This window comes from Calypte anna, chromosome 21 (assembly GCF_003957555.1).
Source record: "Calypte anna isolate BGI_N300 chromosome 21, bCalAnn1_v1.p, whole genome shotgun sequence".
In the NCBI taxonomy this organism is placed as follows: Eukaryota; Metazoa; Chordata; class Aves; order Apodiformes; family Trochilidae; genus Calypte; species Calypte anna.
Window position 1 is genome coordinate 2,989,177 of NC_044266.1, and position 23,232 is coordinate 3,012,408.

General features: G+C 39.1%; 1 protein-coding gene across 2 annotated transcripts in view; it reads right to left on the reverse strand.

Annotated features, from left to right (window-relative positions):
• Window positions 1-2,589: 2,589 nt before the first annotated feature.
• Window positions 2,590-23,232, reverse strand: part of UBE4B (ubiquitination factor E4B) — a 36,568-nt gene continuing 15,925 nt past the window's right edge. For both annotated transcript variants that reach the window (XM_030463622.1, XM_030463623.1), the window contains 21 exons: window positions 21,910-22,051; window positions 21,361-21,461; window positions 20,054-20,168; window positions 18,277-18,360; window positions 16,638-16,694; window positions 16,151-16,267; window positions 15,945-16,043; window positions 15,353-15,466; window positions 14,202-14,400; window positions 13,841-13,979; window positions 12,264-12,363; window positions 11,385-11,512; window positions 10,936-11,034; window positions 9,724-9,959; window positions 9,436-9,562; window positions 9,038-9,182; window positions 7,844-7,978; window positions 7,417-7,608; window positions 5,028-5,202; window positions 4,612-4,758; window positions 2,590-3,898 (listed from right to left, as the gene is read on the reverse strand). In XM_030463622.1, the coding sequence (XP_030319482.1) occupies window positions 3,837-3,898; window positions 4,612-4,758; window positions 5,028-5,202; window positions 7,417-7,608; window positions 7,844-7,978; window positions 9,038-9,182; window positions 9,436-9,562; window positions 9,724-9,959; window positions 10,936-11,034; window positions 11,385-11,512; window positions 12,264-12,363; window positions 13,841-13,979; window positions 14,202-14,400; window positions 15,353-15,466; window positions 15,945-16,043; window positions 16,151-16,267; window positions 16,638-16,694; window positions 18,277-18,360; window positions 20,054-20,168; window positions 21,361-21,461; window positions 21,910-22,051 (2,713 nt within the window). In that variant the 3' untranslated portion in view covers window positions 2,590-3,836. The remainder of the gene's footprint in view (window positions 3,899-4,611; window positions 4,759-5,027; window positions 5,203-7,416; window positions 7,609-7,843; window positions 7,979-9,037; window positions 9,183-9,435; window positions 9,563-9,723; window positions 9,960-10,935; window positions 11,035-11,384; window positions 11,513-12,263; window positions 12,364-13,840; window positions 13,980-14,201; window positions 14,401-15,352; window positions 15,467-15,944; window positions 16,044-16,150; window positions 16,268-16,637; window positions 16,695-18,276; window positions 18,361-20,053; window positions 20,169-21,360; window positions 21,462-21,909; window positions 22,052-23,232) is intronic.

The window sequence follows — 23,232 nt, forward strand, 5'->3', positions numbered from 1 at the left end:
ATGAATTCTGCATATGAATCCTGTTTAAATTGAATCCATTCTCTCCCAGGCAGAGGCCAATTCTTATTCCTTTCATGTTTCTGACCAGTACCATCTAACCCTGCAAAACAGGAGAAAACCCCCCTGCCAGTGTGTGTGCTTGCTAACTAAAATTTAGACATTTCTTGTCAAGAAAATACTCACATAATGAAGGTCCCCAGAACATACATTTGGAGGATTAATACACAAGAAAAATGAGACCAAGTAGAACTGTGGCAAAATCTCTTGCATTCATCAGTACAAATAATGATAGTTGGGTTAAATCACAGAGATAAATTCCCCCAAATTGGGAAAATACAGGAAAGGGATGAGTTTAAGCCAAGCAGTAATGGAAAGAAAGATAGGGAGGGAGTAGTACACTGCTCCTGGGGGTTGTTGCTAGCTAAAGCAGCATTGTCATCCTGCTATTAACAGCATTAGGCTGTCCTTGCTGCCAGCAGGGAAGAGATGACAGGGATGTAAATTGTGCTGTTATGCAAGGGTAAATTGTGATATAATAGAATCAATTGTACTGAACTGTATTGCTATACATTCAGAACTTGCCCCCCAGTAATTTCTCCAGTCACATAACTAGAGGGCAAGTAAAGGCCAGCAGTACTATCTTCTAACTTCAGGTTTTCCTAGAAAAGCACTTTTTTTAATATAAGTTTTCTGCCCTTGGGATGAGCTCTTTGGATTCTGCAGATTTATGCAAACAAAGGAAATCTGATCAATTGAGTTTGTGTGTGCTCCAGCATCAAAGTCTCTGTATTGCAATTAGGTTAAAGTTGGATTGAATAAAGGTAAATGACATGGTACCAAGGGAGGGAAATTACAGAAGCCTGGAGGTGGTATTAAATTAATTGAACTAAGAATTGTCAGAACTGGGATGCTGTTGGGGGATATTTATTCTTAATCCAATACTACAGCTTTTATTTTGTTACTCCTGTGTCTTCTATCCACTGGAAGAGAGGGGTTTGACAGCAAATACAGTGGTATCAATTGCTCACATCAAATACATTTCCTTATTTTCTCCATAAATGCTGAATTTAGGAGCATGTTTGTCTAAATTCACACCTTAGGAATACTTGAGACTGTTTCAGATAAAATTGTTTTAGCCACTTAATGTTAACCTTCATGTGTTCTGTTGTATCTGCACGGAGACATTTTCAGGTGATAAATGCATCCCATACTTAGACAAAACAGTTCAGGAATGCAGTTTGCTATTTATATTCCTCAGGTCAAAGTCTGATATGATGGCAAAATAGATACCAATTCAGATTCTGAAGGGCATTGTCTTGATTAACACTTCCTATATTAAATATAAGTATTTCTATTTTCTCCTGTCAGAAAAGATTAAAAGAATCATCTTGAATTTGCTCAAACGAGCCATTCAGAGTTGGTACAGTGCAATAAAAAAATAGGATTTTCTTTTATAATTGTAGAATTTCAGGTAAAAAATTTTAATTGACAGCCTTTGATATTAATTTTAGCACTTCAAAGGTGAACTATCAGGACCTGCTCCAGAATAGCAGTTCTCAGACCCTGTACAGGGTACACTTAAGCAACTAGTTTTTAGTTTTAGGGTGGCTTCTATCTGCCTGTGCTCTTCTCATTTTATAAGACTACTCATTGTTTCCACTGCATCCCTACTAACAAAAGGTAGTGGTGGGTCTAATTAAGAAGAAAATTAGCAGATAGCATTTCTTCCATCTTTTCAACACAAAGTTTGTCAACGAAACTAAAAGCTGAACAGTGTTAACTTACAGAAAAACAGCCACAATCTGAAACCATAGCAGTTATAAAAATAAATATACACTGCTGAGCTGTTAACATCCATCTAATAAAATATACATTTTGGGATGCTTCAAGAGATCTTGTGCTGCAGTCCTTAATAAAGAGATGACAGTGGAACATTTAAGTTTTTCTTTATGTAGAAAATAATTACCTCTTTACTGATAAACAAACTGTAAAGCTACAACCCACTGCCTCCCCTTAGGGCATGGCCAGAACCCACAGTGGATTTGGAAGCCAAAATGACAGCTTGCAGATGAAAGCAGAGCAGACTTCATTCTGTGAGTCCTGAAGAGAGGGGGGGGGGAATCTGAATTTTTGGAAGGAGTGAAGGTGAAGGAACTAAAACCAGTCAGCAAGTTGGAACTTCTCTGTTCCAGGAGTCCATGCACACACAAACTGTGGAGTGTTCATCCCACCCTTAGGGAAAACAAACACAAGAACAGTAGCAGGGGGGAAAATAAAACAACCCACTACATCCTCACATTTTAATTTAGAATTAGTTGCACATCTCAGAGGTCAGCACTAGGTTATATATAACCTCACCAGAACTCCCCCCAGAGCCTGTCACCAACTGTCATGGAGCTATGAATAGGGCCAGGAGTCACACACTTGGGAACACTCATTAGTTTGAAGTATTACTGATAGCAGCATGCCCAAGATTTTTTCTCATAATTTCCTAAATTATCTCCAAATCCCAAATCCCTATCAAAGGCACCCAATCAATTGTGGTTTTTTTATCCTCTCCCTGCCACACAAAGACAAAGGAAACCTTTTTTTGCGAGTGTGTATCATTTATTGTAGTTCAAGAGTCAGGAATTGAACAGAAGACACAGCGAAAAAGAAAGAAAAGAAAAACAACCTTTTTTTTTTTCTGACTGAATTTTAAAACACTGTGGTTGCAAATCCTTTTTAAAAAGGAAATTCAAGTATCATATGCAGGGGGCAGTAATACAAAAAATGTTTGTCTTTTTTTTTTTATTCTTTTTTTTTTTAAAAATGTAGTTCTACATTTCCTGCACCCTTTCTGCTTTGGTAAGGCCAAGCCATGGATACAAATTGGTATGCAACATAAAAAAATGACCCCTGCCCAAAACTGCAGCCTCCAAGAATAAAAGGATCTGCTCTCTGTGAACAAGCTCTAATGGCTCAGAACTCTCAGTTAGCATATTTAGTATCTGCAGCATTAAAAGAATGGTTTTTAAAAGTCACTGAAATCCTGGTATTCCCACACATCTCATTCATGGCAGCTGTTTTAACATATTTCTGTCTGAAAGCTTTCCAAAAATACCAGAGCAAGATAAAGGGAAGGACCATTTCAAAGAACAGAAATTAAAATCCATGTGTGAAATCCTCACTTTTTTTGGAATGATCCCTGTGTCTAACACCAATTTAAAACCAAATATGCAAATATGTGTAATATAAAAATATGATCCCAAGAATAATACTTTGTTGCAGGCACAGTTATCACACAGAATATGTTCTTTTGAGGGCAGGGGAAAGATTTTGATTTTCAAAGGGATATTTTTTGTTTTTGTATTTAAAAAAAAAAAGAAAAAAAAAAAGAGCAGTGCAGGTTTGAAGGGTGGAAGAGGAAGAAGGGAGGGAAAGAGGAAAAAGTTACTTTAGCAGCAAAATGTCCAAGGTTCTAACCACAATCAAATTAATGGATATCTGGCTGTAAAAAATAAGGGTGAAGGGATGCTGCCCTGATCCATTCATCTTTGCTAAAATAATTCAGCTGTAAAAACTCCAAAATGTGACATATTGAAGGACAGTTTTGTAACATAAGCAACTTCCTAGCTTGTCCTCCAGGTTATTGACCATCGTTATCACTTAAATATATGTACAAGAATTAAGCTGCTTTTTCTCCTCGTCCACACGCGTCCCATCACGCCGGGAGTCGGTGCCAGTGGGCGTGGGAATCCCATCAACAGCTTCCAAAGTGTGGCTGCTCCACTGCTCCCAGAACAGCCCACGCCCTGCTCTTCCCAGCCCTGGTGGCGTGCACTGCAAGGGAATTCTCAATGGTCAGCATTCTGCTTGTCTCTCATCCAGGCTTGGATTTGCTCTTTAAGTTCTGGCACTGAGGGGGTAAAATAAAAGAAAGAAGAATCATTAATTTAGCAGATCAATTATTGATCTTATTGCTTGTCTCTCATCCAGGCTTGGATTTGCTCTTTTAAGTTCTGGCACTGAAGGGGTAAAATAAAAGAAAGAAGAATGATTAATTTAGCAGATCAATTATTGATCTTATTGCTTGTCCCTCATCCAGGCTCAGATTTGCTCTAAGTTCTAGCACTAATAGGTAAAATAAAAGAAAGAAGAATGATTGATTTAGCAGATCAATTATTGATCTTATTGCTTGTCTCTCATCCAGGCTTGGATTTGCTCTTTTAAGTTCTGGCACTAACAGATAAAAATAAAAGAAAGAAGAATGATTAACTTAGCAGATCAATTATTGATCTTATTGCTATAAGAAAGCTGCTCATGACCAGCAATTTCTTCTCAAGAAACCTGATCAGGAATATCTCCTGCTATTTTCTTCTCTATCAGTGCACTTGCTGCACAGGAAACAAATGACTCATTTGCCTCAACAACAACATCCTTTAACCCAGCAGTTATCAAGGCAAAACTGTGGGGTTTCTTCCCAGAAAAAGGGAAAACAAGACCGAATGAACTTCACTGTGCAAGTTTAAATGACAGAACCATTACCCCTCACCAGTCTTTTTGAAAGTACACAGAGCAAACTGCACACAAACCACTTCCCCAGTCAGCAATTCCATCTTAAACAGATACCTGGTTCCAGCATATTTTCTGTCAGTGTCTGACGATTGAAAGGATCAGTGGAAGAGTTCAACAGATGCCTCAGGATGATTGATCTGTCCATAATGGTTCCAGATGGAAGCCTCACAGGATCAGTCATCAGAGTGTCCATCAGGGGATCTAAGGGCACAAGTGGCTGCTTATTAGATTGAAGACAATAGCTACAGATTTTATCTGCACACAAAAATAGGACTGGACAGAGCAATCCCAGGGAAAAAGGAAGAAACTCTTAGATCTCTGTGCTTACTTCTTTATTTGAAGTAGAGTGGGATGCAAGGCTTCATAAATGATACATAGGTTCTACTAATGTATACTCCTAGATAGAATCAAAGTAACAAAAGAAATCCCTTTTCTCCTAAGAAAATAAGTAGTTAGAAAACTCAACTTGCCTCTGAATTCATCTGGAGCATCACTGTAATCAATTTCTGCACGGGCATTCTTGGCAACAATTTCCTCCACTTTCTCTGCCAGCAGTTTGAATTTTTCTATTGCTATGGTTGACTTGATTCCAGCCTTTCTCATCTTTGAGATAACTTCCTCAAAGAGCTCTTTACTGTAGGACCTCTACAAGTAAAGCACAAAAAGACAACTTTGCTGAGCTGTGGTACCCTAACACACCACACTGGAAGAATTCTACAGATCTTTTAATGCTTTTTTAAAGCTTCAGAAGGGAGGCACCAGTGAAAACTCAACATTATGTCAGACAGAAGTAGCATTAACATTTCATCTAGCCCCTGGGGTAGACTTACACTTTCTAACTGGTCCACTGGCACTGGAACTGTTCAGGGCCAAAGGAAAAAAAAAAAGGAAATATCCCCTAATGCAAATGAGGGAGCCACAAGAGAGGCTGGCTATAATTATTAGAACTGTATTCTTGTTCTCACTAAGTCCTTGCTGAAAATATAGCACAAAAGTGAAAGGTTTTTTTATTTCTTAACTTCTCTGATTATGTGGAAGGCAGTACTGGGAAAGAAGTCATTCTTTCTCCTAACCCAAACAAAACCAAGCAAGAAATCCACCCCATGATGTTGCAAAAATAGCAAGGCATCTCAGAGGGGAGCTCATACATGCTGGAAACTTGCCAACCAAAGCAGAACTGTGCAGCTGTATAGTACAAAATTCAGAGAGACTAAATGTATATCCTGTAGTTTCCACTGAAGCAAGCATTGCTTTCATGTTAAAAAAAGAAAAAGTTAGGACTATTGAAAGCTTCTCATCTTCTAAAGACACTCATTTCTTTTAAGCTCACAATGCCATGTTTTGGTATAAGCCTTTTAATAAAAATTGTTACTTACACTGACAGCAGGGTAAGGCTGAATTACATAATAAAACACACTACGTCTCACAGATTTCTTTTTTCCTTAATGATCTGAAAATGTTCAGCACAGCCCTACTTCTTTCATCTACACTCTATCACCCCAAGAAATACCATTCAGTGCTGAGGACAGGCAGTGCCCACCCAAGCTCCCTTCTGGTCCCCAGAGAACAGAAGGATGGCAACATGCCCAGGGCTTTATAAACATTTCCAGATTCCTTCTAAAACGTGCAAGGATTTGCAAACAGGGGATGTATCAGAATGCTTTAGAGAGACCCTGTGGTGATCAAGCAACTTCTTGTTTGTTTTGGTTTTGCTTGGGTTTTTTCCTCTCCTAATACCAGCAGCCATTAACCAAGTGCATTTCCTTGGTGTTTCTTTCCTGTCATTGACTGTTCCCAAGACACTGCTCACTCCCCTCTTTTAATGAAGGGCTACTTTGTTAATTAAGCTTTATTCCAGTTCCCACACCAGCAGATTTCTTTCTTTTTAATCCTCATGTCATTACTGTGGCCAACATTGATGAACAAATGACAGGTAACATTCTCACTTTCATATACACCCAACAGCATTAAAAATTATACTGTATGCTCATTATATACATGCAAAGTCTATTTCAGAAGTGTTATTGGTATTATCTCCAATTACCAGAACTTAAATAATTACAGAAAACAGATCCAGAGTTACACTGATACCTCTGCTTCACTAGACATGCAAATACAGCTTCATGTTTTGTAAAACAGCTCCCATAGAATTTTAAGTAGTCATTGAGAACCTTTTTTTCTCTAGATTTTGAAAAGTTTGTATTTTAAGACATGGGCAGAGAGAGATGCAGTTGAGTAGTCTGACAGGAGTGTGTGCAATATCTTCTCCACCTTAAGAATTAACATTCTGTTTGAATGTTACCATGAGGAGTTCAAAGGTGTCTCATGAATGTTGGGTTTTGCCAGTTTATTACACAGCCATTTAATAAAGTGATATAAAAGGGAATACAACTTGCAAACTGTTCATCTAGAGAATGCACTTTGGATTGTTAAATGAGGCTCTTACACAGAGCCAGCTCTGCCTGCTTCAGGTGTTCTTGATGAGGAAGCAAGGAGGGAGGCAGAACTCTCTATGCTACAGTTTTCCCACCTGGAAAAATTTATGACAAATACTTCTGCTACTTTACAACCAGGCTGTAAGCAAATAACCAAAGAATCCTTAGGAAATTCCCTATGTGTGTGAAGTTCTGTAGATGTTTATGTGTGCAAAACACTTTTAACTTGACACACACCCACCTATGAAGAGCAGACAGAACATGAACAGAGGAGATCTGCTGAAAGAAAACTAATTGCAAGCACATATGACAGAAACTGGGTGGCAGCACCTAAGTCAGATGAAACCCTGGAAGAGCATTCTGCAAAGTCCTGTTTGCCCACAGTGCTTTTGTCCTTTCCCCTTTCATTTTGTTTGGAGCTCACCTGATCATCAGCAATTGCCTTAGCAAACCGAGCACAATCCAGCTGTAGGTAAATATCAGTCAGTTGGTCCAACAACTTCTTTGGTTCAAACCCATATTTCTCAGGGTTTTCAACTTTCAGGTCACGGCACTTGGGGCCACAGAGTTGCTGTAAGTTAAAGTTCAGCATAGCAGCCAATCGTGGTCCCAGTTCCTGCAAGCCCAGAGTGAAACACAGATCATAGCATGAAGGCAGTGATAAAGATAATTCTCACCAGATATGCATACAGCAACATCATGAATCATTAACTAATAAAAATAGAATATTGTAGTCTTGGAGGAAGCAAGCCTTTCTTTATGCACCCTTTCCAGTTCAAAGAACATTCATGCAAACAGTTTTTGCCTAGAAATACTGGCTAGAAGCCACAGTAAATCTGAGCAGGACTTACAGGTCTGAGAAAAGGCTTTTGAACCTGCTTGGTAAGGATATGGAACATATCAACAGTTTCTGTTGCCAGGGCAAGATATGAACGAGACACACGCTCATCCTGAGCCAGCTGTGACTGCCGAGCCTGCTGCTGATCCTAGAAAATAAAGATTTAGGGGTTACAAACCCACAGAGTTTCTTACATCCTCACCAAACAAAACCCTAACAAGCCATAATGCTAACATGACCCAGACTGACAAAAGAACAGACTCAAAATCCAGATTATATACTTTTTATTTCAATGTACAGCTCACTTTGACTAATACTGAAGAAAAATCTTCACCAATTCTCCACAACCCTGCAACACTAAAAATTACTGCAGATAGCATCACAAGACTCCACTGCTGCTGAGTCTGTTTACATCCTGTGACTGCTCCTCACAGCTGCACAACTGCATTGTTTCCTGCTTCCTTTCCATCTAAATCCCAATACTTGGGATCTGAGTCAGATGAGGTTCCCTCCAAAATATGCACCTTCAGAAGTAACAAGCAAACCACACTGGAACAATCTGCAGATGATGTACCAGCTTTGCCACTCAAGTAATGGCTTTACCTTGCTTGGAGGCATAAATAGGAACAAAAGCTTCCAAAGAGCAAACCAGAATAAGTTTAACAAACAAGATTTTTATAGCTTTTGTTTTCAACCTCTTTTAAAAAAAAAAATCAATAAACTTAAAATAGAAATACCTGACATTGGTGGTAAAAACACACAATTAGAGTTTAATCAGGCTAAGGTCTGAGGGATAGGACTCTAATTGTCCACATCAAGTCTACCCAGGATCAATGCATTAACAAAATAAAAGCTTCTATTCCATGAAGTCAATTCAATTGGCAAGCACCTTCCAAAACCTCCCTCAAGAAGGTTAAATTCTCATTTTCTCCACTCAGATTTAAGTGCACAGGAATTCTAAACTTCATGCTGTTTCCACTTCACACCCCACCCTTTGCCAGCCACAACATAACTGTGCTGAATGATGGTTTTTAGCACAATGTCATCCCAAGTGACCATGGCTATACTGGCAGCAAGAAAAAGCATTGAGAACTGCTTCTCATGAGCTGCTCTTTGGTTCTGCTCCTTATTAAAAGGTTTTTTTTAATGGTCTTGCATTAAAAAATAAAAATAAGTAAACAGCATTTTGAAAAACAGCTCTGTTCACCCTGGGCAGCAGGTCCCATTGTTCTTTATTCTTCATCTCCTCTTGAACTTCATGGATCCGTTTTAGGGACTCCAGACTCTCATCCAGCAGGAAAGTTGTGTCATTTATCAGCATGTTGATGTAACGAACAAACTGCTTCCCAGAGCTGGAAACATTGAAACACAGTTACCAGGGCAGCCTAAATGGGTGTGCAGAGCAGACTGGGACCCCACCAACACTCCTTCTGCACTGCATAATTCAAGTTTTCCTCCCATTCCCCAAGCCTAGTGGATTGTGGTGTCCAGAGCTCAGTTTAGAAACCTTTAAACATCTGGAAAGCAGCATCACCCATTCCCAATGGCAATGGCCTCCTCAGCTTCCATGAGACTGAGCAGCATCATGCACAATTTCTTACTCACTTGAACTCTTCCATAAAGGTACCATGGTGAGCTATATTCTGCCAGAGGCTTTTGAAAATGGTGCTGATGTGGTAACGAATTGTAAACTTATCATAGAATTCACTGGTGGCTCCTGTGTGTTCAACATCTGAAAAAAAAACACCCTGAAATCAAAGCTCTTCCTCACCAGGAACACACCACAAGTTCTCATGTTTGTTTGTTTCAAGGTTACTAAAACTAACTCAGCCTTTTGCCTTACAGTGCTCCTTGCTTACTGCACACTCAGTGATCTACAGACCAAGCACTTACCTGTGTAAAACTTCATCAAGGAGGGTACTAACAATTTAGTGGAGAGAGGATGATTCTCAATCATTTCAAAGAACTTTTGTGTCCTGGGCTGAACAGCTGGGTTTGTCATGAACATCACTTCCACCAGCTTGGCCACTAAGTAAGGATTTCGGATGTAGTTCTGGTTGCACAGCATCACAACAAGGAACATCACTATGTCCTGAGTGCAGGGCTCATAAAGCACCTGAGGAGCATATCTGAAAAGAGGAGGATAAGGAAAATAAATGGAAAAATCTGCACCCTGTGTTGTCTACAGAAGTTTTATCATATACTTCAAGTTCAGATCACTCCTTAGCAATGGGAAAAATTCAGTCATTTTATCACAATTTCTCCTTTTTCCCTACATACACAGGAACATCACCATGTCCTGAGTGCAGGGCTCTTGAAGTACCTGAGGAGCATATCTGAAAAGAGGAGGATAAGGAAAATAAATGGAGAATTCTCCACCTTCTATTGTCTACAGAAGTTTTATCATATACTTCAAGTGCAGATCACTCCTTAGCAACAGGAAAAGTTCAGTAATTTTATCACAATTTCTCATTTTTCCCTACATACACCAGGTTCTGACTCTCTCAAAGAAAAGTCTTGCCAGCTGTTCACTGGCAGCTGAATTTTAGCCTGAAACACAATCACGTTGGTTTCTTGTGCATGATAACAAGTTTGCTGTGAAATACCACTGCAACAGCACCTCAAAGGCAAACGCAGGTATCAAAACAACACAAAGGCTGAATTTGAAAGTACATTTTCAGGAAGAAAGTCACCAGCTTCAGGATTTCATCTGGCAAGTACACATGCCCAGCTACACTGCTAAACCTACACAAATGCATTTCTTCCCAGCAAACTTATTAATGGGGGAATTTTCTACTTTGTTAAGCTGTGACTTTTAAAAAAATATTATTCTGGTGATGTATAACGAGATCAAAAGGCCTCAGCAAACTCCAAATGCTAAAGAAAATTCCTTGGGGAGGCAGACCAAAACCACTTTGAACTTTCTTCCAAAATAAAGTTAGTTTAGAAGGGACTCTGGAGCTCATCTTGGCCTTGTACCTGCAGCAGTGGCAGAACAATAACTACAGAATAGCCAGGAATCTATTCTCACACCCTAAATTTATCTGTGCATCCGTGCAGGGGTAAATGGCAGTAGGTATTTCCTTTAGATATAACTTCACTTACTGTACAATAAAAAATAAAAATTCAGCAACATCTTCCACGTAAAACTCTGGCAATGCTGCAAACACCTTCGGAACTTCAGGAGTTAAAGGCAGTTTTATGCTGTAGAGTAAAAGAGACAACAAATAAGATAGTAAAATAGCAGGATTAAGCAGAAAGTGTCACTGTGGAATTCTCCTATGGGAACACTTCATCAAAGTTCTGACACAGACTTTGTAAAAACCCATGTCAGTAATTCAAACGTGCTGAACATACCCAAGGGTTGAATCCCCACCTGAACCTTCAGCTATGATGTATACAGCCCATGCCAGAGTGTGTGTCACTGACACAAGTAAAGTAACAACCATGCAAGAATGCAGACACTGTGAAAAAAACCAATCCTAGAACTGTTGGAGTCAGTAAGCCACCTAACATGATCTGCAATATCTCTGAGACAATTTACAGACACTCACTTGGGGTAGGCAGGGTCAAGAATGCGAAGCATCAGCTGAATCACCATGCCATAGAAATTCAGACATCTCCTGAGAAAGTTTTCATCCAGCAAGCCAGCATCTGCACAAGCCTTGCACCTCACCAGTTTCTGCAGAATATGCATACAAAAACTAATCCAGGGCAGGACAACATACAAGGAAGGTAAAAGTCTACCCAAGCCAAACCATATATCTGTAAATTATGACAATTATACAATGGTGTCTTCTTAAAATACACTGTTATTTGAAGAAAACAGGGCACTTCAGCAACAACTTATTAAGAAAACCATGCACATACTTCAGAGTTGCAGGGACAGAGGAGCCTTTTACAAGCTTTATGCACACAATGGAAGAAATAACATAGGAACAGGGGGAAAATGTGCAATAAAGTAATTTTGGTGATACAGGTCAGAAAATCTGTGTCAGGTTTACCAGGAACACCTAAGCAGGACAGAGGCCCCCAGTATACTGATCTTTGCAAGGATTCTACATGAGCTTAGGAACCCCAGAGTTTTATCTGTAACACAGGCAGGGATTGCATGTGCAGAGCAACCCCTGAACAAATCACAACCCCTTTGCTGCTCTCCAACAGGAGAAGTGTCTTCTTTCTGAGAAGCAGTTGCTTAAGTTAATCTGGGTGTTACCTTGACTATTAAATTCACCATTAGTATCATGTTGTACCATGGCCACCATCTTGCTCAGTCAAAACTGAAATCTTAACAAGCTCACGTGGTTTATAGCTTCAAACCCACCATTTTCAAGAAGCATCAGTGGGAAGTTGAATTTAAACATTAGGACACCAAGGAAACACACAGACAGGGGGACAAAGGTGTTTAGCTGAGAACTGAATCACTTACAAACCTTAAGCTGTGTCTTGCAACGTTTCAGCATCTCTCGATGCCTGGTGGCCAGAGGAGAATCCTTCCACTGACTTTCATTGTTCTTCAGATCTTCTACAGTCCTGAAAACATGCACCAACTGGTTATCATGACAGAGGGGATATGTACTTTATCCTATTTATCTGCTAAATACTGAGGACATACAGAAGTAGGAGGAAGAAGTTACCCCATAACAAGAAACACGGCTTTCCTGAATACAGACTGAACACCTGCACAGTACACACTACATGCATTTCTTTTTTTCCACACTCCAGTCTACACTCAGCCTAAAGGAAGGTTAAAAGGATGTCATTCAAATTAACCCTAACACAAAGAAGGGCTGGTACAGTTAACAAGATAATTAGAGATCCCATTCATCTTCTGGTATCAGAAAGAAAAATGGAATACAGAATCAGCTAAGGAAGAAAAAGGTGGCTGCCCACAGGACTTGTTAGGAACACTTTTCCTTTCTCAAGGAAGGTACAAGTCTGCATCCTGTGTATCTTCCCACTTCCCACTATTGTAAGTGATGTTTTCCAGTTTTGTTTTTCCCTTCTCATGCTTCACTCCCCACAGAACTCAGGTTTGCAGAGGAGGACAATAAACTCCCTGCCAGCAAAAGGACCAGAAAAATCAAGGTGACTGATATCACCTCCACTCCCTTACTCATACACTCACTGCCCACAGGAGAGAGAAATAACATGTACATGACATAAACCATTTACATTTTAAAAATCCTATGTTTTTCCATATCTCAAACCTTTTTAGGAAAGGCAGCTGCTTAGAACAAAACTCAGTAAACTGAACTACATTAATACAGTCCCTTTTCCTCCCTCCTCTAAACACAAATTTTCTTCCAAATCAATCTCTCCCTACACAAAACTGTCCAGTCTAATATCTTCATTACTAGCACCAAATTTTGCTCCCTGGTGTTGCAGTCAACTGAGCAATTCATGGAAGATGTTGAACACTAAGAGCTCTTCACTCTGCACCATTAGATGCAGACTGCTGCATAAGCAACTCCTTCCCAACAATGCTAAAAAAGGAAATAGAAGCCATCCCTTTCTCAAGCCAAATGTATGGGTTATTTACAAGCAATCCACTGGCTGTTTTACATGAAAACTATTTCTTCTTTAAGATACATTGACTCTTCCTACTCCACTCTCTGCAGCTTCCCAGGTTCTTGGCCTGCATGTGCTTTAAAAACTAGAAATGAAATCACTGTGAACACAGTCCAAAAACAATCCTGTAATGAACTCACAGTCATTACTGCCAAGGAACATCTACCAGAATGCCATGGCTGCAATTATAAACAATGGAAAATACTGATGATACAAAAGTCTCTTCTAATTTTAACAGAGTATTCTTCGAGGTTTAGCAGCTACAAGAGTCTGTTTGAATTGATGCCCAGAGGAATGGAGAACAGCAGGATTTTCATATCAACAGCATAACTTCTACTTAGATTGTTTTTCAAATGGTAAACCCCAGGCTGAATTAGGTGTGCATCAAGAATTTTAGGAGTGAAGGCAATGAACAGACTGTCAGATAGCTCTCAGGTACCTGTTGAGTTCCCTGATGGCCCGCAGTCTGCGGATGTACCGGCGGCAGCTGGGCAGGATGGAGAGATGGTGGGCATGCAGGGTTAAGAAGAAACATTCTGTTGGGAATTTGGGCTCAGAAAATGGAGAGGGATCCCTGTCTAGAAAACAAACAAACAAAAAAGCAATATAGGTGAAGAATGAAGGAATTAACCTCCTTATTAGGGTTGAGACCTTGAACTCGACTTTCTTTAAAACCAGGAGGAACAGACAGCACCACAAAAAAGCATTCTGGAACAGGGGAATAATTTGCTGGAATCAAGTCTTTCCATGTGCCTCCAGTCTTAAGTAAATGCTCAACACATCTCAGTAGGAGTACTCACAAAGTTCAGCAATCCAGGCTGCAACATCCTCCATTGTTGCTTTCACTCTTGTCTCATCTGTTGGGAGGTCAATACGACACCTGGGATGAAATATGTACATGGGATCAACTGTTTCCAGCTTTATCTTCGTACTCAGTTGCTGTAGTACCCACAAGAAGTTGAGCATAAAGCCATCTGTAGACACCAAACGATCATCTGTCTGTGGGGTAAGAAAGCAAAGAGTTGAAGGCATAAGCTTAGAAGCACAAGGGTAGTTTGAGCTGCAACAGTATTCAATATGAGTGAAACATTCAAGGTCAAAGAAAAGGAGAAATTATTAAGAACATGGATCTGCACCTCTGTGATATGGGAAGGTCACTTCCTTAAATACTATCTTCATGGTTCAAGTACTCATTCTCAAGAACATTGAACAAATGGATAAAAAGTAGTAGTAGAACTAAGAAATTAAAAGGGCCTCTTTTCAAAGATGGGTTTCCACAGATACAGACAGCAGTTTCAAACAGCTGCTGAGCTTCAAATTCATGAGCATAAAGTTTCTATTACTTCACTGGAATTTCCCAAAATACCCCTAGTAATGGCTCCAAATGGTTGCTTTTAAGAGAGGGACTTGAAGACAACAATGATGCAAACTTCAGCTGGTCAGGATTCATGGATGGATTTTATCACAGGAAAGAAGTGAAGTGCATTTATTAAACAATGGCAAAATAACTTATTTCAAAACTGTTATTTCACTGGAAGCCTGGCAGTTCATATCTGCATCACTCCTTTTACAGAACCATACAAACACAGCCCAGCAACTCACCAGCTGGGAAAGAAGTTTTTTAAACATAGTCAATTAAAGAAGCTCTCCTAGGGTGGGCCTGGGAGGGGGAATGCAAAGCTCTAAACATCTAATATAGTATCCCTGCTAAGAAGGGACATGTCACTCCTGAGAGGGGAAAAACCAAACTGATCAATTAGGTAGAAAGGAGTAATTTCAGAAATGGGAAATATTCAGAGATAAAGACTGACAACAGGGTTTCCTGCCTCTTGTAGCAGGCATTCAAAATACTTCTGTCCTCCACTCAAGAGCCACCCTTGCAGAAGCCATCTGGAGCTATATGTGCATGGACCATGACCAGGAATTACAGAAGAGCATCCCCTTTATTTACCTGCATTTGTGCCTTTTTCATGTTGGCATTGACAACAGCTGCCATGTAACTGAGAGCTGCTTCCCGGGTTTCACCATTCAGTAAAATACTGTGTAAAATCTTGAACAGCTCTTGCTGGAATTTGAAGTAAAAATTTTGTTAGGTTTGCACACAGTTTCCAACACTGCATTCCCATTTGCTGTTCCTCCATATTTTTATGTTCTAGAAGTTTCACAAAACTAACTACAACTTCTGTTACAGACTTACTGTCAACAGTATATTTGCAGATATTAGCTATGAAATGGGTTACAGAAAAGAAACATAGATGAAATTAGTGCAACACACACACAATACCCATCTTTTATTCATCCTTAAACACAAAATATAACCCATGACTAACCACTCTGTCATCTTCCAGTTTGGCCTCCAGCCTTAGAGAAATATTTGTAGAGCTATTTTTTTTCCAGTTCCCTTCAGCCATATCCAAACAGATTTGTTATTAAATACAGAAAATGTATTATTTTAGATTATACTCTTAACCTAGGTCAGGAACAAAAAAGATGTACAATATTTTTCCTTTTTTTTAAAATTTTTTAAACAGGAGAACACTTACCCTTGCTAATTCCAGGTAATGTTGCAAAGACTGGCTAACAACCCGGGTGTTTTCAAGAGTGATGGCAGGCCCTGAGAAGTACTTTTCAACGACTTTGTTCTGCAAGTAGAATGAATATTGGGAAATGTATCAAACATACTGAGGAAAAAAACCCCAAACAAAGAAGTCCCACTACACTGCTATCAACATCCTCCTGTAATACTTACATCATCTTCTGCAAAGACAGAGAGACTGAAGAAGGCTCCAAGGTAGGAAAGTCTTTGCAGCTCTCTTCCTGCACCTGGGCTTAAAGATTTAGGCAACCACAAGGGCAAAGAGACAACCTAGAAAACAGAACAAATAGCAAGTTAACCAAAATTAACCAAAAAAATGTACTTAATCTGCACTGTCATCTCTTGGTGTTTGCCACATGCCCTCACTTCTTAAACATTCAGGCATGCTGCTAGCTGAACAGAAACATCCCCTCAGTATTTCAGCACTCTAAGTCAGTCTTATTTGTCCCAGTTTTTCTTAATTTTTAGGGAAAAAGGCTCCCTTTACCAGGTTACTTTGAACTGTTGCCTAGCATGAGATACTACAAGTAGCCTGTTCTGGGTCATGAAGAACATTACCAGTGTGGACTGCACATACCAACAACAGAAGAAGTCACACAGTTCTTTTAACATGAAAAAACCTCAGCCTGGACACACTTACCAGACTGCACATAGGGTGTGTTTTCCCAAACTTGATTTCACAAAGTTCACATAATGCCTATAAAGAAAACCCAAGAAAAATTAATTTTGTGTGTAATTCCTAAGTAACCTCTCTGCAAACAACAAGCCTAACAGGGTAAACTGCTGAGAGCCAAACCTTCTCCCCTTACCAGTGGAAAAACTTCCATCTTCTATAATAGTGAAGAGGTCCAAAAAGGCTACAGCACACCCTGCTTCCATTTTAGCTTTTACATCTGCTCCAAGTTGTCTCAAAAAACCTAACATGTCTCACAGGCCAATTAATTATTGCACTTATTTCAAAAGTTAGCTGTGGAAATGGTTTGTTTGCTCAGAACACAACAATGCCTTTGCTGGACTCGTGAACTGCCACATAAAAGTCAGTAACAATAATAAACAGAGCAATTGTTCTATACATACACCAGGGCCTTTGTCTTTTGAATCAGAGTGGAAAAATGTCAGATGAACACAGAAGCCAGAAACAAAGAATCCTATCCAAGATCTCTAACTCACTTTCAACTGCAGCACAGAAAAGAGAAAGCAGTTACAACAGACATTTCTGAAAACATGCAAACACTGTAGGCTTTCACACATCCTGCCTCTCCCAGATTACAGTTTCTCATTCTTCAATTATACTACCATTAGTAACTGCTGCTCCATCCTTTTGGTGCACACTGTGCCAGCTAGAGATGAACAAAATGGATCCTCATTTTCAAGTAGCCCTCACAACAGCCAAATTTGCAACAGGTTGCAATTTGAAGTGAGGGGAATAACATCAGAGCAGGAAAACACAGAACCAGTCACAACAGTCATTCTTGCAAAGGACCAGAGTTGCTCAGTTAATGATTTGCAGCACCCCAGTCCAGCTGATTTCCTGCAGGACAAATTTAACTTGAGATGCAAGAGTCTTTTTTGGCATCACACACTGGAGATCCTAAAATCTGAAGGTGTTAGCTGACAATGCTCAATTTAGCCACAAATTTAGCTTGCTCTTTTGGGACCAAGACTGCTTTTTGCTTTGTTTTGTCAATAACAGCAGGAGGAGGGAAGCAGATCCAGGGACTAAAGTATGCATTTAAAAACAACACCTGAAAATAAAATCAACTTTTCAGCCAGGGAACACTATGACAGTCTCCTACAGTCACCTATTGAAGTGACTATTCCTATAGTCACCAATTCAAGTAACTTTAGATTTATTGCAATAGATTTTAGTTTCCCTCATACAAAAGTGAGTCTAACAAACATTGCTATGGATACTGGGCCTTATTTCCCAGATATAAACTGGGAGGAGCTTGGTAGGATTTTAAAACCATCCAGAGTATTACAACTAGTGTGCATGATTAAATCCATACATTTGATTAATTTTATGTAATGCAATACATATTAACATTTGTAGCCCATTATGGAGATGCTGTACATTAAGCTGAAGATATTCTTGGCCTCAGATTCTACTAGATTTTTAATGGTCTCTTACACATCTCACACCACATTAAGCTTCCAACACAGAGTTTAAGATTAAACCACTAACCAAAGAAATCAATCAAGAGGAAGTACATGATCTTGTATAGAATCTGCACCAGTTACCAGTAAAGAAGCTGATTCTAGAAATGCACAATCCTTACCATAAGGGGGTATTTAAAATTGTCACTATCAAGGGAGCACTCTTTGGAAGCTACAGCCAGGCCTTGTAGGATGGGAATAAAGATCTGTAAAAACAGAGGCAGATTCTTTATATGGGAACAGGAAGCAGACAATGAGACTGTTGCTGTACACAGCATGAAATCCCTGTTCAAACTTCAAATACTGCAAGTTACACAAAAGAAAATCTAAGATCCTTTCTTTAAACCTTTACCAGATGAGTCTGAGTGCTTAAGAGATTATTCCAAGCTAAAACCCATCTTGATTGATACAGCATAAGTGAGGTATTAACTTGATGCCCAGGCATAACAACTTACCCATAAAAACTTCTTTCCATGTATCTGTTTTTTTCCTAACCTGTTTCCATAACATTTACTTTTGCAAAGCAAACAGCCCCACAGATGTGTCCATTAGATTGGGACCCAAAGCCAACAAGATGAAGCTGACAGATGCCAGCACCCTGCCAATAGGTAATAATTCATTTATTATTAGTATTATTTCATTGTACATTTGGGGTAATAGCATAGCTTGAGCTGGCATGTCCTGGAAGCAAGTTACTGGTTTTGTGCTGGGAAGTTTTAACTGTGGTAAGAGTAAAGCCAATAAGCAGCAGTCAAGGATTGTTATGAAAGAGGAAATGACATGACAGGAACTTATTAACCAAAAGTAATTACACCTAATTAGGAAGTCCCAATCACACAGCTCAGACAACTATACCCTCATAAAATAAACTCTTTAAGGAATTTTGCAATAATAGCAACAAGAGGTCCCACTGAATTTCAAATTTAAGTAAATAGTGCTGGCCCTATGAAGAGACCAGAAAATCCTGTTACAGAAAAGGACTACAAGAGACAGTTGTCTGCTCCAGCTAAAGGAATAGTTCTCTTCCCCAGGGGAGGTGACCTTTAACACTTCCCATAACCACTTTCTGGAAGCTGTAAATTTACTTCCAACAGCATGAACAGCTACTAAGTTGTCCAGAGGTATAACTGATTAAAAGGTACTTGCACAGAAAAATTACCTAGTGCCATTTTTTTCAAAACTGGAAGAATCAAATGACATTCTGAAAGCCCCTTTACAGTTCAGGCACATGATACTGCCAGAGTGCTAAGAGAGACAATAACAACCTTAGAGATCTGCTTTAACATTCCATGTGCTAGAAGAAGTTTGCAAGTTTTGTGTCTTAATTACTAGGCTCACCAGTTCCTTTTTTTTTTTTTGTCATCTCACTGAGCTGCTCTGACACACAGAATAAACATTCTAATGTGTCCCACTCATCTCCTCTGTAAAAAATAAAGATTAATGGACTAGAATATGTAAAATACTCTCAGCATCTTAGATGCAAACTATCAGAAGGACAAAGATGATGACAGAAAAACACAATAAACGTTTCTCAGTTCAATTGCAGAAGATTGCTGTCTTACACATATGTTTTTAAGACATTTTGTACAGAAGCATACAAGGATGAAAACCCAAGATTAATCCTGTAATACATGTCTGCATATTCTAATTATTTCACTTCACCATTACTCCTTATCAACAAATCAACAAATTCCTTATCAGCAAACAATGAAAAGTCAGTCTTTTTCACATAACAATAAATGAATTAAAACCAAACACAATTAACAGGTTGCTAGCCCCTGAAAGAACAGGCACAGAACTGAGAGATGCAGAACCATAGAATAAACCTCTGGAAATCCACTCTTAGATGTTCCAAATAGTAACATTATATAATGATTTAATTCTTTACCTATGCCTTACCTGTTTGAACACCTCTTCATCCTGATAAGTTGTTCTCACCAATTCTTGGATGAAGCCAAATGGGAGATTCCTACACAGCATATATGGTACCAGCAAAGACTGCTGCTGCAATGACCTTTATTGTTATTAAAAAAAAAAAAATATAGTAATTCCCAGACTACTGATTATTTGCAGTGATATTTGCAAAAATGACAGAGTAATTGCACCTAAAGATGTGCCAGAAAGCAGATTATCAACCTGTAGACACACTTAATCCATTGAGAAGTAACTAACCTTGTCTTCTCCAGTTACTTGTGGAAAGGCTTTTCTGAAACAGATGCTGCTGCCAACATCACACTTTAGTTTAATGAGGCTGGAAAATAACAGCTTCTGTGTAGTAATTGGTTCTCCCTTCTACTCCTTTCTAATGAAAAGACCTTTTGTTAAACTCAACTAGGGAGGGAACAACATGTTTTTATGTTTGTTTTTCCAGATCAAGATGGGAATGTAATATCAGTCTTTTCTGAATGAATGCAGTCATTACACCTGCTCCATAGGACTTCTGCAAAAATTAGCTTTTTATTCTGTATTACATTTATAAAACTTGCCCTAATGTCAATAATGCCTCATGTAAAGACAAGGGCAATCTCAAAGAACAGTGGATAATTGGTGCAGCTTTAAAGATTACAGAAATATTGTTTGGAAACCCAAACACAAAATTATGCAGATTTTACTAAAAAGTCACATCCTGTTTTAAAAACCTTCTTGCTGTTCCAACTAAAGAGGCTGCAAATCAAACAACTGCTGTTGGCACAACTGTATTTGAAATCTCTGAGCCCTGATTTAGTGTAGAAATGCCTACACACAGATTTATACTACCAAACCTGTTGGGGTCAGCTCTCTGAAGTACACAGGTACTATGCCACTTGAGCAGTTTTTGCTACACATTTTAATACAACACTTACTCAGATGCAGCTCTACTTGTTACTCACTTCTACAGGACTAGTGCCCCAACAATCTGCAAGTAAAACAGCTTATGCAGGAGGTAAGGCAGAAAACAGCTCAATTAACTCAGAATCCCCATTTAAACTGTTCAAATCAACCTGGGTGACTTTACCCAAACACAATTAAAGAACACTTGAACTGCCTTCCACCAGCAGTGGGAGCAACAACTTCCAATGGTAAAGCAATAAACTATTCCTCTGGCACAGAAATGTGTCCTGCTCCAACAACTGACCTTAGTTTTCTTAACCAAGTCTCAGAAATAAAAAAAAAATAGTAAAAAATCCCAGAACACTCTAATTTTGACTCACATCAGCTGTATTTACCTTGGTTGTGTTAAGGATCCCTGTAGCACCAAAGCAGCATGTGAAATGCACTGTGATCTGATGTTGCTCAGTAACTGGCTAACTGTTGGCTGGCTACACATCTGATAAAAAGAACTTTATTTTAATACAAACTGAAAGCATTCAGTAACAGAAAAGTCAGGAAAGATGACAAATGTATTTATCCATGCAGTATGAATATAACATGCAAGCTAAGATGAGCACTATTCGAGCCAAAAACCTTTCAGATTATATACAAGAAGTGTTAGTGCTTTTTCCCCAGAAGCAAAAGCTGGAAGTAGAATATAGAGCTGGTCTCACAAAACAGTAGATCCAAAGGGGGAGGACAGTTTCTAACAGAGCTCTTATTTTAGAGATGTAAAAGACACCCATGATTCAAATATGATTAAAGTCAAAGGGGCCTTATAAATTCTTTAAGTCTATTTCTACAAAGCCATCAAGACAGAGCTATCAATTGTCACCAGCATCCCCCCCAAACAGTGAGGAGTGTCTGTGACATCCCTGATACACCTTCACTCATCTGAAATATACCTTTGGTGCTTTTCTCTCCTCTATTCCAACTCTGTCAAAACACTCAATGAGGTAGTTCAGCATCTCTGTCTCCTTACAGCTTTCAATGGTGAAGTGGTCACTGCAGGAATCGGAAACACTTGAGCTGCCAGAGCCTCCCATACTTTAACACACAAAAAAGAAGAAACAAAGCATTAGGAACAATTTTTTAATTCATAATTCATGAGCTCCTGACTTGTGTCAGTTTTCTGAAGACTCCATCCAACCACACACACAGCTCAAGATTTAATTTCTGTGATCTCTGAAGAGCTCTCCAGTTTACAGCTTGTCCTGCTCTGAAGGTTCAGCTGTGCCTGAAGGTTCAGAATCCCCTATCTTACTAACTGAGTATCTGAAAGACAGCAGTAAGGTGCACGACTTTAATGGGGATCAATAAACCTTGATATGGTAACACCAAAAATGCCTTTGAGTTGTATCTGACACCCAAACCATCTGGATGCTTAGGACACCACAGCACTTCCATGCCACGGTGCAAGCTCTGCACAGTGTCTGCATGGAGCACTCAAAATGTCAGAAATGTCACCATTTCCATTAATGTTGGCCACCCTGTGGAAGGTTAAGATCCTCCAGACATCAGCTGATAGACAGAGGTACAGAAAATCACTTTATATATTCTAAGGAAGGAGAATAGGCAAAAGAGGAGGTAATGACTCCTTTTAAAATTTCCACATTACAGATAATTTCATTTCAGATCAGTTAATTTCAACTCCCTTACAGGAACATATGCCATGTCATCATATAGTGCAACTCCAGGAGGGGAAAAGAAAACACTGACATTGTAAATACAAAAACTAAATCCAAAAAACCAAAACCATGCTCAAGATGAGAGAAAAATGAAATAAAAGTGAGAATATACTCTACAACTCTCAGTCTCAGACTTGTTATCTCACAAGAATTCCTCTCTACATAACAGCTTGAAAAAGCTACTTGAAAGCAAAATCTTCATTTTTGCAGAAGGGAATTAAGAGAAGATATAGTTACTTTATGTAAATGGAATTTAAAAAAAAAACCAATGAGATGGATGGATGGCCTGCTGCTGTTCCTTACAGAAATGTTTATGTACAGTCAGGGTGCATTTAAATGAGGACCAATTTAGAAGTCCCAGATAATAAGAGTGTTTGATTCCTTAAATGCAGCTTTTAAAAAACATGTTTAAAACTACAAACTGTGTCAAAACTGGGATTTCCTTTAAACTCTAAAATCATTTACATTTTAATAACTGAGCTGTACAAGCCTATTGTGCAAGCTCTACAATCCAACCAATAAATCAGGGAAAGGTTATTA